Raw genomic sequence first — 19,965 nt, forward strand, 5'->3', positions numbered from 1 at the left:
TGTGGTTTAGGCATACTAGATTTACCACACAGCAGCTAATTCTAATAAGACCAGTCACATGTAAAATATTAGGAATGACGCAATTTCCTGATGAATACTTTTGACTGTCATGCAATATGAATAAGACTTTTGCAAAATGAAGATCACCTCTGAAAATTACTGCATCCCTGATTCTACACATACCAGTTTCCTGGAAAGCATATTACAATAAAAAATTCCAAGAAAAGGGTAACTTGAGATCCATCAATGATTTCACAGACTCATGAACTACCGGCCAAATAGTATTAAAAAGCATGCTTGTAATCAAGCTTGCCATGATATCAGGACAGGGAAGGGGGGGTACCACAGGACAGACAGGCCATTTGCATTAAAAACAAAGCAGGTTCAAAAATACACAGAAGAAAAGACTATTTCCAATAAACAAGGTTCATTTATTAAAAACAAAATCTAGACATGTAATAAAGTTTGTAATCTACTCTTAAGTAAGGCTTATATTTTTATTGATATGACTTTAAAAAAAAAAGTTTCAGTCAGTGCAGCTGGCTACTGTTTATTCAAAAAAAAATCCAGTAAGTATTAAACAGAGTTAATTTCATAGCTGAAATTTAGCAGAAGAAGAGTAGGCAAATTTCACATATTTTCCTGAAATAGCATTATGTTGATCTGTGTTGAGATCAGAATCATTACTGCTATAGGATTAACTTCTAGTCTTTGTAGTTACCAAGACACAAAACGTTTTCTATATTCAATTTTTCTAATAAATTAAACAAGCACATGCCAACTGCTCACTGAGTGCCTGTCTTATGGAATATAAATGCTTTATTTTGTCATTGTTTATGTACCACATTACAAATAGTTTCCCTCAATTATACATTTTCAAGCCTTGATTTAAGTGACATTTTGAAAATAGTACCTCAATTGACTGTTACTTGTTTTGAAGCAAAGCCTTTGTCTGAGCTAAGCAATCCCTTGACCAGGGGAAAAATACCAAGAATGTTGTTAGGAGTACAGAGGGGAAAAGGCATTAACAAACAAAATAATAACCATTTAACGCCAAAACCACACATTAAAAGAAATCCACAAACAGTCTTCTCTTAATGTTTCAAGGAAACTTTGAAAGGAAATTTTAAAAGAGTTTATTTTATCAATACATGATATCCTTCTTCTCAGACCTATACTAAAGACCTGCTGGTATAAAAAATTGGACTTTTATGTAAATATGTAATTAAGATTCATTAACGTTACTAGCAAGATAGACCATTATCATTTCCTTGAAAAAGCTCGTCTTGGTAAAATAGGAGAATGCATCAATTAACATACAATTTCTATTTCAATGTTTTCTTTCTTTCAGAAAGCAACTATTCAGACTTCCTAATATTCTTCCAAATGGCTACATATTTCAATTCAATAAATTTTGCTCCAAACAATCCCTGATTCTGAAAACACATTATTTTATAATTTAAAACCCAAGCACAAAATCACTTTTCTAACTTTGTTAATGATTACTTAAAAACTCAGTAAAGAAAATTCATTAGATTAAAGGTGTTAATTCTACAAAAGGCCATGCTATGTCCTTCTGGGCTCCTCCTGTTCTGTTTTCTACACAATACTTGACAGCCATGGAAAAAGCTACAGTTTTATAGCACAGCAGCAGACAATTGCAATGGTTTTAATAACACTGTAGTCTCACAGACAAGCAAACTTACTATTCTTCATTGTATTTGCTCAAAAAATAAAATCTGTTGCAGACATCTGAATCATGAAAAGGCCATCATAAGCAGAAGCTGAGTCCAATGCTGTTAGAAGCCATGATTAGCTCACCAACAATTTGGATTTTTCAGTTAATGTAGATAAGAGAGTGTCTAAGTTCTGCTCTTAGCCAGGGTCTGTACACTCTTCTATTTCAGAAATATTTAAAGTATATAAAAAAACATTACCCCATAAAGGCAAACTTGGATTTCAGTCTTTCATGCTGTGCTACACACATTCATATGGCAAAACAGCAACTAAGAGTGATACATCTTCTTAGGGTGACTCTGTTTTTTGGGGATTCTTTAAAAATAAATAAATAGATTATAATAGGCAACCATATCCTACCCTCAGAACAGTTTTCAAGTAGCATATTCTTATGACTTTCATTGTACTCTTTTCCAAGCAGGGATTTCATCCATTAAGATTAGTGTTATCAGTCAGTTGTAGACAGAGATAATTCTTGAGACTAACTCAGAGAGAAAAATCATTTCATGTGCTAGAAAGTACAATTATGAAAAACCTTTGAAAACTACAAAGTAGTTTGTTTGTGCACATAGAAGTTTGGCTATTTAAACTAATGTGCATCCTTTCCCTCATATCCTAGCCAAAATTCTGGACATAGAGCCCAGATGTGGTGGAAAATGAATACTAGAAGTTTCAATTCAAACGGACAATAGCAGTAAAGGGATTGTAAGAAGGGGGTTCAGAGGATGGACCTTACCTTTCCCCCTGCACAGGGCCAAAAGCTCAGCTGAGGCCCTTTCTCATCCTACCTTAGAGGAGCGCTGTAAAGCACAATTGGTTCCCAGCAGCAGCCTGCTTTTAACTTGTGGAACAAAACAAAAACCTACAGGTTTGCCCTCCTAAGTTTCACCAAATCAAGGAAAATAAAGGAAAATAAAATCATATCCTGGCAAACAGTATAGGTACCTTGTATTTTCATTATTTGTTATAAGATGGGAAGGTTTGCTGCTCCCCTAGCTTCCAGCTCTGCCCACATTTAGTTTTTCACACTGCTATGAAGCGCAGTATCAGTCAATCACTCACAGCAAGGCCAGCTCTGAACCAGAGGAATCAAATGATCCAGGCACACATTTACCTGACACCAAGGCTCTCTTGAAACAACCAGATGATTTTTTTCATTATCCTTCAGAATCACTACCAAAGCAAACACAATGGGTTACTGAACCCAGCTACACCAACACCATGAGCTGTTGCCTGTTTATCCCAAAGAGAGCAGAGGTTCGATGAAAAGTAACTTCAACCTAGTAACACTGAAACTATTTCCAGACTTGGACAGCATTTAACATCAGCCTAACCTGACAACTTACCCTATAACAATTTTGCAGCTAATTCTGCCTGATGTAACAATCTAACCATTATGAGAACCTATCTAGCACAGATGCTGCTTTCAAACTACACATGCACAACACATGCTTCAAATTTTGTTACAGCTTCTCATAGCACTCAGGTTTTTTCGTGGGCCATTAACCATCTCCAATAATCACATCCATGTTTTCCAACAGAAGTAGCTTAATGAGAACAGCATCTAGCAATTCCTGAGCTCAACAAAGAATCACTGACTCCCACAAAAAAAAAACCTAGACTACAGTATGCCACCAGAAGCAAACACGTGGCAACAGACTTGCTCCAGAGTGCATTATTTTTGCAAATGGCTTCTGCTTTTTCATTTTAGAACCCATCCATCTCCATCTTCACTTGCACACACCTTTTAGGGAGTGGAAAATGCTTCTGCAATGGGGTATTGCCTCACAGATGCTTCACAGCAGCAATGGAAAACAAACTGTTCCTTGCTGAATGTATGAAGGATGAAATTTTTGCCAGAGTTCAAGCACTTGAGTCTATCAGGCTTTCCCTAAAAAAGATCTGCAAGCCAGCACACACACATAATAAGGAAAGTGGTTTTTAACCTGCTATTAATCAGACAGCATAAATCCTAGGCTTTGATTTCAAAGCTGTTAAGATACAGTTTGACTGCCGTTTCACTATGATATGCTTCTCCAGTCAACTGCAGATTCAAGAGATCGGAAAAAAAATTCTGACACTTCAAAAAAAAAGTTGAATAAAAGCCAGGTTTTTTAAAGTGAGAGAGTGCACATGTGCATGGAGAGTGGAATTAATAATCTCCCTGAAACGCATCTGAAAATCTTATCTAAACAAGTAATGTTTTTGAAATTCTTAGGTGCTTATTATTCAAGGATACAACTGTCATGTTCAAGCTCAGGTTATTGCCATTGAATACTGGAAGCAGAGGAGCTCAGGACATAACATCAATAATTAGAAAGAAGTCTTTAACATGCTAATACCCTTCAAATGTATGACAGAACTAGCAACTTATTCTGGTACATGAAAGTCTGTACCAGGCAAACACACACACTCATCCTCATAGGAAGTCAGTGGACTTTTCTTTCCTACCTCATTTTTTCCATCTAAAAAAAATAGTGTGAAGTCAGAATGCGTCTGCATCCTGTTCATGTAATACACTTGCAAGTCATCTAATTATTCTGCAGGCTGGTTTTATTCAGAGCATTCCTGAATCATGACAAATGTACTAAAGTAACAATCATTTGACAAGAGTGGACAAAAATAAGTAAACAGATAGCAACCCATTCATGTCTGTTCACTCTGCATTGAAAAAAAACAAAACATAAAAGTAATTAAAACTTTACTAATACAAGTAGGAATAGTCCCAGCATATTCCCTAAGCAAAAACTGGGACGGCAAAATCTGGCCAATTATTAGAGCAACAAACACTATACAAAGGAACAAAGAATGCTTAATTTGTATGGTTTTTCCTTGCAGAATATTCTAATATTGCATTCTGTGTTTGTCAACATGATTCTAACAAATAACTGCCTCATTCCCACTAAAAATCTATAAACCACCACCATCTGAATGCCAGTGAGTGGAAGGGCATCCTGGCTGACACACCAGTCTGTACAACTGTGCAAATAAGGACTACACACAGACTGACACTACAAGGTGCTGGGTTTTTACATTGCTCTCACTCTTCACAAGTACCTTTACTAGGCAGGGTTGCTATTTTTCTTTTTCTTTTTTTTTTTCTTTTCATTTCCCCCTGTTTTTAAATGGAAACAAAATGTGATTGAAGGAGAAGGTGGAAGAAAATGAGAAACTCAAAAGTGTGGAGTGAAACAATAAAGAGATTCACCAAATATGGATTATAAGCCACATGAATATCACCAAATTATTTATTACTAATATTGTTAAAAGGTGCAGTCTTCTGCACACCTCGCCACAAGGTAACAATTTTTGCCAAAAGATAATTAATCATTTTACACTCTCTAAAAGGTAATGAGTTCAAAACAGGGGAAACATTTGTTCCATTTGTCCTTTTTAGTAGTTTATGTGCAAGCAAACTTCAGAAGCTGGAAAGTGAGAATTCCCTCCCCACTTCCTCCCCGTACTTTTTGAATCATCATGCTGGCTCCTTTTCAGTTGTTAAAGGCTCTATTTCCACAAATTAAAACAAAAACCTTCCAACAGCCCCTCAAATATTTGAGGGCTGACTGCTGCCTTCACAGTCAGAAAATGACCATTTTTCAGGAGCTGTCATTCATGAACGAAACAATGTGCCCTCCCAACCCAAAAGCTCAACTCATATAATTGTTTTGAGTGGGATGTTTATCCTGTCATTTTGTGAAACACTGATAGCATTTTCAATTAAATTTCCATCTTATATTTTTGTATTAAAAAAACACAAACTTCATGAGTTGGAAAATGGTGAAGAGAATTGCATTAGAAGACCTATTTTAACAATAATATTGTTTCTGGGTAAAACACAAAACCAAAAGCAATGTTTCCACACTTCTTGTCAACCTCACATCAGGTCTCCAGAGATGACACATCACTTGACCAATGCTTTCCAGTTTTTAGGTTATGTATTTCCCACTGCTGTCAGTAACTGTAAAGCCCTGGCTGTACATTCCTCCCAGGAATCATTACACCAGGTAATTTCTGTTCCTATGGTTTTGCCATCACTTGTACTTGAAGTTCACATTACATGAAGATTTTAGTTTAAAACTTCTTCACACTTGGAGAAACAGATGCCTTTGAAATATCTGGATTTTTGGGGAAAAATGTTAGAAGAACTGGTAACCTACAGGACAAGGGCAAGGAGAAAAGTAAAATTAATTAACCTCCAATAGCTGAGTCACTTGATGTTTCCACATCTTCAGGCAAAGAGTCCTTCCAGCGCTCCCAGCCACACTGTGGGACCCACAGTTTTGGTTCCAGGCCACTAGGAGTGGTCTGGGTGCATTAGGAAGAGCATTGCAGCAGGTCAAGGGAGGTGATTCTGCCCTTCTACTCAGCCCTGGTGAGGCCACATCTGGAGCGCTGTCTCCAGTTCTGGGCTCCTCAGGACAAGAGAGACATGGAGCTCCTGGAGCACATAGAATAGAGGACTACAAAGATGATTAAGGGACTGAAGCATCTCTCTTATGGGGAAAGGCTGAGAGTGCTGGACCTGTTCAGCTTCCAGAGGAGACAACTGAGAGAGGATATCATCAGAGTCTGTCAGTATCTGAAAGAAAGGTGTCAAAGAGGGTGGATCCAGGCTCTGCTCAGTGGTGCCAAGCAGTAGGACATGCGGCAATGGGCAGAAGCTCATACACAGGAAATTCCATCTGGACATAAGAAAGAATTTCTTTACTGTGTAGGTTACAGAGTACTGGAACAGGTTGTGCAGAGAGGATGTGGAGCCTCTTTCCTTGAAGATATTGAAGAACCAGCTGGACACAATCTTGTGCAATGGGCTCTGGGATGACCCTGCTTGAGCAGGGAGTTTAGACCAGAAGTCCCACTGTGGTCCCTTCCAACCTGACCTATTTGGTGATTTTGTCACCAACTTCTAATGAAGTTCCATTGAACTTCTAATGAAGTTCCATTGTTTCAAAGCAGAAACAAACAGCACCTGAATAATAATTTTCTCACAAAGACCCCTGATAGCTGACATTAATCTAAGAGTTCCAAAACAGGCACCAAATTTTTTAAAACTAAAAAAAAAGAAAAAAAATTGACTCTATTTGTAAAAAATAGTTTTAAGAACTTTTCATAAACATTTTCCTTTTACTAGAAATCATTCTCTACTACCTTAAGAGAAAAACCCTAATCTTGTATGTTTTTTCCAATGATGATGCTAAAAAGATAACAAAGTGAAGAAGATATCATCCAAAGCAACACAACACATTTCAGAGCAATGCCCTACTCACTTAATTGGTCATTTAAGCTTTATCAGAATGTGACCATTTTAACCAGACTCAGCAAGAACTATTTAAAAGCTGTCCTACCTTGAAGTAGAACATGCATATGATTATGTAAGTACAGAAAAATAAACTCTACTTTGCACTGATCAACATACTATTTTGTGTCTCCTTCTTTTGGAAGTTTTCCATTAGCCTTATATTTGGCAAGGGCTTCTTCCTAACCTGACATACAAATTTTTAAATATAAAACACTGTTCTCAGGCCACTTATTTCTCCACATTAATTCCACTTTGGAAATGGGCTTTATATTTATTGCTGGGCCATCAATGCTTTTGCTAGCAAGCACAATTACTGAGCAGTAAATGTGAAATAAATTAGTGTTTTGCTGTACTGCTGTGGTCTTAACCCTGGCAGCATTCACTAATTTTCATGGCTTCATTACCAGAGATCCTGGGCTAGTCACAGATTTGCAGCAGTTTAAGCTGTTAGCTCACAACTGGAGGCTAAATTGGAGACACTTATTTTTATCAGAAGCAGATTACCACCTTAGCTTAGTCAGGGGTAAACCAAATAAACACACACCACACACCGAGCACACAGACAAATGGATTCCCATGGGAGAAAAGCGTGTGAGCTTGCTTACACAAACCTTTGCGTTTACCGCCGGGTAGGAGCACATACAGGAACAGTTGCCATGGAATAGGAAGTGTAGCTAATTCACAGCTTTTATTAATTACCCAGCACAAACTCCCTTGGCTGCCCACACACTCTGGGCAATACTTCACGGGTTTGCCCAGGCAGACAGTGAGTGCCCACGGTGCTGGTACTGTTCCAGGTTTGGATTCTAAATCAGTGGTTCTACTCACAACAGGAGTTCAGAGCAGCCCTGCAGCACTTTCTGGCAGCTTTACCTGAAGCCCTGCAGATGATCTGTTTATGGAGAGAGGAAGGGATTTCCTCCTCACAAGCTGAAGGGAAACACATTTCCAAGCCTCGAGAGCCGCTCACTTAACTTACAGCCTCGTCATCGAGGAGGAGGGCAGAGTGCAAACACAGCCATTAAGCAGCTTCAATGTTAATAAAATTAAATGGTTTTAAATAGAACATCTGGCATCAGCTGTTTCCATAAGCTGTTTTTTATTTAAGTTTCCACCAAAAAATACTGGACTTCTCAGCTATTTTCACATGTAAATCTGAATGCCAGATTAGGCTATCTTTAAAAAAAGTTGTCCTAGCAAAAACCACGAATTATTCACACGCTTTTTGGTTTGGCACTTTATTTGGTATGTAACGGGCTGGGAGAGAGCTAAACACAACAGTATTTTTGCAATACATTTTGCAGTGGAAATTATTTTTCAATAAAAGTACTCTTGTTGCATTCATTTGCCAGCAGTAATCACTAAATTCAAAAACAGCAAATCTTCAAATGTTTCCACAGGTACTTGGTACAGATGTAGAATTTTTCCCTTAACAACTGAGTAGACTCTGGGGCAAAGTGGGAGAGAAAGAGACACAGCTGCTGCAGTATTGAAAAACGAAAGCTGTGAAATAATGAGTCAAGCTCTTAAATACCCCAACATTTAAACACCCTCAAAAAAAAAAAAAAAAAAAAAAAAAAACCACCAAACCAAAATCACACAAAGGGTACAGAGCTCATGAAGCCTCCTTGTCCAAGCCAGGGGAGCCACTACTATGGATGCTGGCTCCTTCACAGTCAGAAGGATGCAGTACATTTTCCAAGACTGGGACATTTGGAGAACAGCAAAACCAACTCTGCTTCCCTTTGAAGGACATGTTCAGCACATCAGTGAAAGTTAACACTATCCAGTCTTGCAACTTTGTTTTTGTAGGCTACTTGCCTGAAAGTTCTCCATCTAGACTGGAAAGAAGCTGTAGGGTGCACAGACTGCACTCCCATGGGACATCCCCAGACTTCTGCTACACACAGTAAGTTGTGATCCCTGTAACTTCTGTGCTTACTGTCACACTCCAGACCCCTCCTTGACAGCACACACCAAAACAGGGCAGCACAGCTTATTTTAAAAAGCTTGCATAGACTTTGCATTTTGTATCTTTTGGTGCGAGCAAAGAGGCTTGCAGTCTCTGATCTCAATATATGCAGAAGAGATTTACTTTTATACCATCAAGCCAGCTTTAAGCTGAAACTGTATAAAAACAGTTGCATCTAAGAAACTGTATGTAAGCAAAGCTTTGGCCTGCAGTAAAATTCATTCAAGTTTGTTATTATTTTGAAGATGCTTGTTTTCTAAATACGTTTTATATTCACAAATCAGTACATATTTCTTAACTACAAAAGTAGTAACATTTTATAATTAGTAGGAAGCCTTATTTGTCAATCACTTCTTCACAAGATACTGTGTCAAGGAGATCCACTGACAAGAAATCTCATAATTGGTGAATAATTTTCATGATGGAACTTTCAACTGTTAATTTTCTCCATCCTGCTTTCAGAGTACATCCCTCAAAGTCACATGTCTCTTTTGTCAGGCCTACAAAATATATGCACATTTGTGTAATTATTTTGATTACACACTCTGGAAGCAGGAATACTCAGAGATACCTTGCCAATTGTTCTAAACAGAGAAACCATATGGGACCAGTAATTTTATTTCATTTTTATGTCAATGGTTATTGCAAGATAACTATGAAAATTAATTACCACAGTTCCACCAAAAGATTAATTTCCATATTTTACCTATTTTTTTAAATATAAAAAATAAAATTGTATCAGGATTAAGAAGCAAAAAAGCTGCATAAAGTTTTGGAAATACAGGTGGTAATAGTTATTACCCTCAATCTTTTTGAGATAATTAAGAACAGCATCAACTTACTCATCCATAAAAAACAATGCATTTCTTTAGGAATATGAAATTTTCATCTGTATCACCATTTATTCTGCAACAGTAAAATTTTAGCAAAACATCCCCTTCAAAACGTGGCTCAACATCTCAATCTGATACATTTTAGAATGGAATATTGCTACCCTGTAGAAATTCTTACACCTTCCAAAAATTACCACAACCTTTTAGTTTGATGTTTCTAAGGAGCTGTTTTCTTGTGTTTTTGTTGGGTTTTTTTCTTGCTTTGTTGCATGCTTTTAATTGTGACCATCAATTCCATTTTTCAAATTCAGAATTTCATCAGACCTAATAGCTAAATATCACAGAAATCAAAATATTTGGGTGAACAAATGAGTAAATAATGTCAATAAGTAGTCACAGTCTCCTGTTCGTAACAACACAATGACAATCTTTCCCTGGTACCTCCCTTATTTTTCTTGTTGTTGGCACTGAGAAACATAGAAATGACATCAAGACAAAATATGGAGAAAAAGCTATCAGAAGCTGAGAGCATTTTCCACCCATGAACAAACACAAATACATTCTGTTTAATCTAATATAAAATCAGCATAGAATCTGCTAGATTTCAGTACTGCTTCAAGAAATAAGCCATACCATTTTTGTAAGACAAAAACTAAATTAACTTTAAAATGTAACCCCAAAATCCTTATGTAAACAAGTGACAGAAAGTTTTCATTCTCACAATTGTGCTATTTGCAAAGTCTAAGTGGGAAAAAATACAGCACATATGCAGGAAAAGAATGTTAGAGATCCTTGCCAGACTCCACAGTCTTCAACAGATTCTGAATCAAGACCAGAATGAACAGCACCATCAAGAGGGAAAAGGTCCGTCATGGGACTCACCCATCCAAAATGGCTTGAGATAGGGTGTCTAGAAGGAATGCAAAAACATTAGCCCTGAAGCCATTTTTCAGAAGTACTTTAAAAGAATCCCTGCTGAGCAGATGTCTTGAAAACATACTCCCTGAAGAAATTTTCATTGCTCATAGTATACTGCCTGAAGAAACTCTTGCTCCACGTTTTAGGAAAGTGTTACCTTGTGGGCTACCATGAGGGCCTGTTAAAACACATCCACAGAGCTTGAGCAATTATATGGTAATTTAAACACATCAGTTTCTTGACAATTCTTGCTTTCTCTGTAAAACTTCAAGGAAGCCAGGGAAAGGAGCTTTGCCTGTCACCAACACCTTAAAGCAGCCAGTCTCACTAAACAACGTCCATTGTGCACTACCCTACACAATGAAGCATCCACCAAGTAACCTGTGTTGGAAGCAAGAGAAAAAAGCCAAGCAGCTAAGCAACCCAACAAGCAAGCGAGGCATGGACACAATCCAGACTTGAAAAGAAAGGCTGTTTTCCTACATGCTCCTAATGACCATTTTGCTGGTTGCAACACCTTCTTCAGGACCAGCCTCATTACATGGCCAGATGTTCATCCTGCCTCTTCCAAAACCAGCCCCCCCAGTCTAATTCTCCTGAATCCCACAGCTATTCTCAAGGGTGCAAATGGCAGCAGATAAAGTTGTGGAGACTGGAAAGCCATCCAATTCCCACCCATGTTTTAGTTAGTCCTCTGCAGTACAAGGTCCTGTGTGATGTTTTTCTCCTTCACTAGACAGAAGTTTCCATTCTGCTGGAGTGGGCAGCAACTACGAAAAGCCTCTTTTCACTATATTCAGTAACAGAACAGCATTCATTTGAAATTGCACAAGTGCAGATGTTTCTTATACAGGTTATTTACAGGTACGCATTTCTAACCTCCAGCAACCACCACCATCCTCTTCTTTCCTTTTGAAGAAAAATCCTTCATGTTTCCACTATGCTAATCCAATCCCTCACAGAGAAAGCAAATGTTTAGAGCCTCTCAAACCAATCAAAATTTTTAAGACTTTGCTTTCTGCTTGTTTTCTTTTATTTATAAGTCTCCTTTCAACAGTGTTTAAAAATAAAATCTTCATCATTTTTCCCTGGATGAACAGGAACTTTTGGCAAAAAGATGCTGAAAACAGCCAGAATACAGGATATTCTGGCCACTTTGAGTAGGAGTTTCCACAGCTAAGGTTCTAAAATTTTGAAAATGCCATGAATATCCAGCTACTAAAGCCTTCACTCAGAGTTCAGCAAGCTTCAGTGACCCTGATGAGCACAGCAGCTTTGGCATGGCTGAAAGGCAGGTCCTGAGGTAGCCTAATCTCAGAAAATTAAAAGCTTTGAAGATTAAGAGCAGGACCTTGAAATGACCCAGACAGAAAAAGAGAGAGACTAAATGGTTTCTGCAGCCATTCCCTCCCAGACAGCAAGCTGCTGTTAAACTCCCAAGGTCTGCAGCCAGAAGGTCCAGCTCAGGAGCACTCCAGCTCAGTGTTCTGGTCTCAGAACTGCAGGGCCCAAAAATGGAGTTTAATCTGCTAGAAATACAGGACAAAGTAAGACATTACTGACTGCATTTACTACATTATGTCTAGAATATTCTGTTTTTCTGAATAACACCACATAATCTGCATTTACTGTGAAGTAACAATGTTAAGTCCTACAGAGAAGCTTATCCCACATACTTCCCAAAGCTCTGATGGTTTTTGTTTATCTTTTCTTCTCTCACAAAACATTGACAAAAAATGAAATGCAGAAATCCATCTGACTCCTCACCAGTACAAAACTTTAAGCAGCAGTTCCATGTTTTTTGTTTTGGGTTTTTTTTCCCTAGAATAGCTACCACAGAGAAAATTATAATTGTGCTTCAGGAACAAATCATATAATTGATTTTACATGCCCAAAAGAAGCATAAAAATAAAACAAGGTGGACAGTAGCTTGCCATTTCAAGAGCAAAGTCTGGCAGGAAAAGTGCCAAATGGTGTCTCACTTGCCAGATGGTCTGGCAGTGCCAAATTAGTTCTGTGGAGTGTTAAAAGTAGTGAAGTTAAAGTTATCAAAATTAACACAGAGACACCAGTGGAAGGGAAAAAATGTGACCAATTAAAAATGTATTGCTGCCCCCCCCAAAAAAATCCTTTAAATTACTTGCTTTCAGCTCATTATAAAGTTAATTGGAAATATGAACTTGCTGTTCTTTGCAGTGATTTTTAACACCTATGCACAAAACTGAAGACTATATCGATTTCAACAGTCAACACTCCTATTGCATAGGAAAGAAGGCTCAGTTCAGTTTGTATTGGCTACTCTGTCTATCAACAGACTCTCTTCTAACTGGTTTCTAACAGAAGTTTTTTATCTTGTAATGGTTATAAAACATGTCCCAAACTGGCCCCAAACTTATGTGCAAATAGGACATACACAAATGCACACACATGAATATCTGGAAAATGTTATTTAAAATTCTTCTCCACAAAAAATAATCTTCAGAGGCACAGTTCAGATTTATAAGGCATATTCATCAAAGGCAAGACAGCTACCAGAAGTGGAGAAGGAGTATAAGAAAAGGGCTGTATCTCCTACTGTTAACAAACTCTGACCAATTTAAAATTCAGTTAAACACACCCATAAAATAACCACAACTATCCAGTCCAATACAGTAACCAGAAAGACAAAAATAGATCTAGACTTTCTGTTCATTTTACATCTTAAGTAAGACAACCACCTGAAATAGCCAGAAAAGGAAAATTCTTCAAAAAAAACCCCAAATCTCCTATGTGCATTTACACAAACACACACTGATGCTAACTTCTGCTTTCACTTTCAGTTCTCAAAGAGATGATTATGGAAACTGTGTCATAGCAATGCATGTGTGCCAGCAATAACTAAATAAGAAAAAACAGCAAGAGAGGAGAATATTAAAGAAAAAAACAACATGCATCCCCATCCCTTGGACTGGCTCAATCAATCCCAGAAGTAAAAAAAGAAACCAATACAGGTCTTTTCTTCAAAAATATAAATGGAGGACTTAACTTATCAAGGCAAAATAAACTGAGTTTTTAACTTCAGGAACACCACCCCAATATAATCCTCTACATGACTAATATCGTAAGAAAGATCTCAGAGTTCTCCAAACAAACCATCCTCATTTATCAAGTTTTAAAGAACTATAAAATCTTACTAGACTAATCAAGATATTCATATTCATATATTTCTTTACAGTATGCCATATTTTAGAGAAACTGTAAGAGTGAATGTAGAGAGAGAAGTCATAAAATTCTTAATCATACAAAGGGACAGACATACAGGCATGCAAGGGAAAGATTTTTATCTTTTCTCTTCCTATGCTGACCTGAACACATGAAGTTAACCACATGCTTATTTATAAAAACTTAGTAAACCTTTACTTACCCAGCATCCTCCTGGAAGCCTTCTAGTTCATCTCTTTGTTCTGCTAGGGTGGATTCTAGATCCAGATAGGTACCATTATGAGACAATTGCAGGGTGCAGTCATCAAGCTGTAGAACAAAATTCAGACCATTAGATTACAGCAGTCTTTCTCTCTAACATATCTCTAACACTGCCCTCCCATTTACCACATCGCCAGACAAGATGTCCCTAAAACAAACAATATGATGGGAGCAGGTAAGAAAAATTTGTTGGCGATTTATTAAATTCCAAACCCATGTTCCCCAGACCAGGCTTGCTCACAACAATATCAACACAACTAACAAACACAGTGAAATTTATTAGAACATACAGAAGATTAGAGGGCTTTAGCATAGAGCCTTTACAATGTAATACAGAAAGAAAAGTTAATTTCAATGTGTATCAATTGTTCTCTGTTCTTACAGTACAGTTGTAAGTAGAGTTTCTGAGCCCCTGGATGCAGACAGAAGGAAGAAAGAGCTGTTTTGTGAGCCACTGAATGGCCCCTGTGAGGACAGATATAGCCAAGAGACAGAGCAAAGTGTGGCAGCCAAGATTTGGGGTCGTACAGTAAGGGTGAGTACAGTCAACCAAGTCACAGATTTTTCTGACATTCTGCTTTTAGGGCCAGGCACTAACCAGCCTCAGAGGGTGCAGGAACAACAATCCTAGGCAGTGGCTGGGGGTGGACTGGAAACCTGTGCCAGCCTCCTACAAAGGTACGGAGGTAATCAAGGACCAGACCTGAAAGCAGAAATCTGCCCACAATGATGGGAGGGAGGGAGGGAGACTAATACACTGTCTTTATTTCTTTTCTGTTTTCCCTCATCTTCAAGTTTTCCATTAATTGTTCCATCTGTTAAAAAGAGCCATATTTGACCAAAGTTAGAAAATAAATTTTCTGGGGTTTTATTTGCATGGTGCTCATCATAATAGAAGACCTAGGATGAATCATCCCAAAACTCTGGCTAACTCATTGACCAGGAACACAAAATAGTTACTGATCAAGAGAGAAAACTAAAGAAGCTGAGAGAAGAGCTAGAAAGGAACATGAGCTCGTCTCTCACCATGACATAACTCAATGTCAAATAACAAATAATGAGGAAAAAAAGCCTTCCCAGGGCAGGAGAACAGGACAACATTTACCAAGGGGCAAGTGAATGTACAGGGCTGTCCTGCCTCAGCACTAGGGTTAAGTGACCATCTGCTCAGAGAATCCAGCCCAGAAGCACAGAAATGGACATCTGTGAGTCCAGTTGAACGCGCTGCTGGGACCATCATGTGCAGCACTGCACTGTGGGTTCTTCTGCAACTGCTTCCAAGATCACAAATATTGTAAGCTCCAGATGTGCTGTACTGCTAGATACAAAATCCACTCTGACAGCCAAACAGAACAGGGAACGATTAAGGCTGGAGAGGACCTCTATGATCATTGAGTCTCACTGTTAACCCAGCACATGTTAATCACAAAAGCATGCTCCTCCATGCCACATCCACATGTCTTTTGAACACTGCAGGGATGGCAATTCCACCACTTCACTGGAGAGCCTGTTCCAACACCTGGTCACTCTTTCGGTGAAGAAATTTTTTCTAACATCCAATTTAAACCTCTACAGGTGGAACTTGAGGCCATTTCCTCTTGTCACAGAATCATAGAATGGTTTGCGTTGGAAGGAGCCTTAATCACCTACTTCCAATCCCCTATGTCATAGTTTTCCTGCTGCACAATGGGTTCCACTTCCTCCTGTTGGTTGCCCATGCCCACGCTGCATACGTATGTGTAGATGTACTTCATTTGGGTGATAAATCCCACTGCCTTTTCTTGGGAAGAAGCTCCGATTCCTGCATGAGCATTCCCAAGTGCTTCTGCAGTTTCTAACACATCAATAATCCTTGCTGCTGCATGGATCTCTATCCCCTACCACTAACAGGACAGCGGACCAAAGGACCTCATTAGCACACTGTCTCTCAAACAGTGGCATGCTGCCTCCAGGTCTGTCTTCAGTGATCATGATTTTATGCCCTCACCCTTCCAAATCTTGTTTAAAGCTGTAACTGCACCAGAGGGGGAAGTGCTGCAGCCGAAAGGCTGGAACTGGGTTTTCTGGTTCTGTTTGTTGTTAATGCTGTAGTTGTTGTTGTTGTTTGTTTATTATACACACTAGTAAAGAACTGTTATTCCTATTCCCAAATCTTTTTGCCTGAGAGCCCCTTAATTTCCAAAATTATAATAATTCGGAGGGAGGGGGTTCATATTCTCCATTCCAAGGGAGAATGGAGAATATGAACCTTCCCTAGCAGACACCTGTCTTTCAAACCAAAACAATCAAAGAACCCAAAATGAAGATGGTTTCATTCCTATGGATTTAGCAAAAACAAACCGACAGTTTCATTGCATGCCTCCGTCTATCAAAAGGCAACCATGGCAATGGTGATGTAACCATACATCCCTGCTGCTAAGACCACTTTGAGAAGAGTCAAATATTTAACACCATACTTAATGCCCATCTTCTGCAACAGGTGGCAGCCAATGACTCTCTGAAGGTGTAAGCAGGGATCTGAAACAGCCAGTGACTCAAGGAAAGGAAATTACCACCCTTTATCACTTCCATAGATTTTTCTTTCTGCTCTTTTTAATACTTAGAAAGAAAATCAATTAAAGTCTATCCTTGATGAATTACCTCTTTTAATTTCCCATCCAAGCTTTGATTCTCAGTACCTGTTCAGGAAAAGCATAATAAGCAGCCACTTGTCTTATCTGGCAGTCAATACCTAAACTTAGTCACTCTGTTTCCTGCCACCGATTTAGATACAAGAAAGGAAGACAAATAGTGTATTCTGGATTAGCTGCATTGGAAATACTGTAGAAAAGCTCATTTACAGTTAGTGATAGAGTGTGACTTTTGCAATTTGAAAGAAAATTCTCTGGAGAAAAGATAGAGGATGTCAAGTTGTATTTCAAAATTTTTTCCATTTTTTTTGCTTTTCTTTTTTGGATTTTTCCCTGTTGAAGGAGTAAGCCATTAAATAAGGTGACATAAGATTTTACTCTGATTCCTAGGGATTAAAGAAAGCAAAGAACCTGCAAGTGCAACCATCTAATATTAAAAATACAATAGCAGTGCTACTCTGTCTCTTTCCAGTTACAAAGGAGATTATTAACCTATGTTAATTCAAAATACACTCTTCAGAAAAGAAAGACTAAATACTAGTCTGGGAAACTTTTTCCAAGTAGTTCAGGGTATGTAATGAAATGCTAATTTATTCAAAGTAATGCCAAAAGGCAAACTACTAATTAGATAAGTGTTGTGCTGTCTCTATGGAGATTAGGAGATTTGCCCACAATTTCCATTTATACCGCATAATTAGAGAAAAGTAGTTGAGCCTTACTAATATCTTGTGACTTTAGGGTACAAAAAGCACTAGGGGAACAGGAAGTCCTTCATTGACAAAATAAGTAAGAATACTACATTGTACTTATGTTCATCTCATTTTCATAGTTTCAGCTGAACATGGTATTCATTCAGGCTTTAAGGATCTGTATATTGCATGCTGCATTTTGTTAGCAGGAGTTACAGTAATGAGAGAAATGGCAATATCTTTTATTTCCCTTACTTAATTCTGAGTCTTGCCAAAAAGTTGGGCGTTTTTTATTCTCTTTCATGTGTACACACAAAGATGGAAGCGATCAAAACAACACTTTAGAAGTTGGTAAGTATGAAGGCAATGAACTCTTAAAATCTTCCTTATATAGGATTACTTTGCTACTCTGCCTCCAGCTACACTTGTGCACATATATTACAGGCAGAATACAAAAAGAGAAGCCACTTCATGAATTATTTTTAATTAGTAAATTGACTGCATTTTTCAACACAAAGGGTGGCTGATGTTCTCTCATTAGTGCTTATTAGTAACAATTCAGGATGTTGATCCCTTCCCTTTGCCCAACATTAATCCCATGTTTATCTGCTACACATCACTCCTCCTGTCTCTAGAGACTGTCACAAATAGCCCCATCCAGCTCATTCATTACATGCTTCTCCCACTGAGCATAATTCACATTGAAATCCTTATTAGAAAACATCTTTTAGGAAAATCAAGAGGCAGAATTCCTACAAACAATATTTTAAAGAATATTTAACTGAGTTGTTTTACATCATCATGAATGAGATGTCTACTCAGCTTTTGAGAAATTATTTAATTTAACCCTTTTATTCATAATTTTCTTTAACCATTCAGTATTCCTTACTAGTCTCAAAATTCTGATCTGAATTTTGTTGTTATTAAACTGCATAATTAATTTATACTACTGCCAAAAGGTGAGATTCTCAAAGACCTTTTCAAAATCCTACAAAACCATTTGTTCTAAAAATCTCTAACCCATCCCTCCAAATTGTTTATCATTTTTTGCATGACACTTTACTGTACTGCCAAGAAGACCCAAAAGGTTGATACAAGTTTAAATGGAACTCATCCTATAGGCTTTTCCAAACTTTCGTATAATCACATTAGAAGGATACTACCAGTATTGTGGAACCATAAACAGAGAAAAGCACCATCAAATGGGAAAAAAGTAATGCTACTTCTCTGAGTTAAACACAGGGTTACTCAATAATCAGTCTTCTGCAAGATTTCAAGGCTTTTGATTTTAGTATAAGCATCAAATGGTATCAAAAAGCCATAAAAAACCTATGTGTTCATTTCAATTACGTTCTCATCTTTGCAAATGAACAGGTTCTTTGGAAAACATCCATGGTATATTTCTGAATCCGCATGAACATTTCTGAAATCTCTACAAAGAGTGGGACTGCCTAGGAGTAGTCTTATTCACACAAGTGAGGAAACAAAAACACATGCCACATTCAAAAAAATAAGTGCTTTAGTCAGACTCACCAGCTGTGGGTAGTCAGACCTGTGCACTGGGTTTACAGGAAGGAAGCAAAAAAATTAAGACTGTCTGTACTCAGGTCATCCTCATTAAAAATGTAATTGATATACTAATTATCATCTTCAGTTTCATCCTGAAATGGCAAGATCTGTACTCTGTCATGACAAGATCCATATCAAGAGGTAGCAGTTGCTTAGGTGCTGATTCACTGATTTATAGCTGTCTTTTTGAACAAGAGGAGAACCTGGAAAAAGCTTCTTAAGCAGCACTGACCTCACTAGCTACTCACTGATTTTCCATAACTGACCAGAAACACAGAAACAGTGAGACAATCAGATGCTTGTGTACAACAGCCTGACATATAAGTAGAGCAACTAAATCAAACCACCATTTCTGTAATAAAAGTTCTAGAAGAAGAACAGAGAGATGTTTTAACTTTTTCAGATTGTATCTGGTGTCCATACAGTGGTAACTGATCCACACCACCCACACACTACAGTACCTATGCTACAACCAAAACTGGCATGGAAATCCATGAAAGCACCATGCACACAAACCTAAACACCACCATCCAAACAATTCCATAGATAAAAAATGGATATAAATTATGCATGTATTTTAGATTGTTTTCCCTGCAGTTTAAAAAAAAAAGTAACAATTGCCTAAATTTGACAGACACATCTAAAACAGGTGAAGAGGAAGTACATAGATTACATAAGATCATAAGATTACAAACAATATTTAGATTGTTATATATTTATACCTACACTGGTTAAAGTTTCACTTAGTTGAGCACAATTCATTATGCAAAAGCAAATAAACATTTGATTAAAAGGTTAAAATATGAGAATATTTAAAAGCAGATCTTCCTACTCCTTCATAGTTTGCAATTTC

The 19,965-nt window shown here is 37.8% G+C and overlaps 1 protein-coding gene across 11 annotated transcripts in view; it reads right to left on the reverse strand.

Annotated features, from left to right (window-relative positions):
* The window catches only part of FHOD3 (formin homology 2 domain containing 3), a 372,220-nt gene that overhangs the window by 318,732 nt on the left and 33,523 nt on the right, over positions 1–19,965 (reverse strand). For all 11 annotated transcript variants that reach the window (XM_039698711.1, XM_039698710.1, XM_039698704.1 and 8 more), the window contains exon 2: positions 14,166–14,272. In XM_039698711.1, the coding sequence (XP_039554645.1) occupies positions 14,166–14,272 (107 nt within the window). The remainder of the gene's footprint in view (positions 1–14,165; positions 14,273–19,965) is intronic.

The sequence above is a fragment of the Passer montanus genome, unplaced genomic scaffold (genome assembly GCF_014805655.1).
Source record: "Passer montanus isolate IOZ18808 unplaced genomic scaffold, ASM1480565v1 scaffold129, whole genome shotgun sequence".
Classification (NCBI taxonomy): domain Eukaryota; kingdom Metazoa; phylum Chordata; class Aves; order Passeriformes; family Passeridae; genus Passer; species Passer montanus.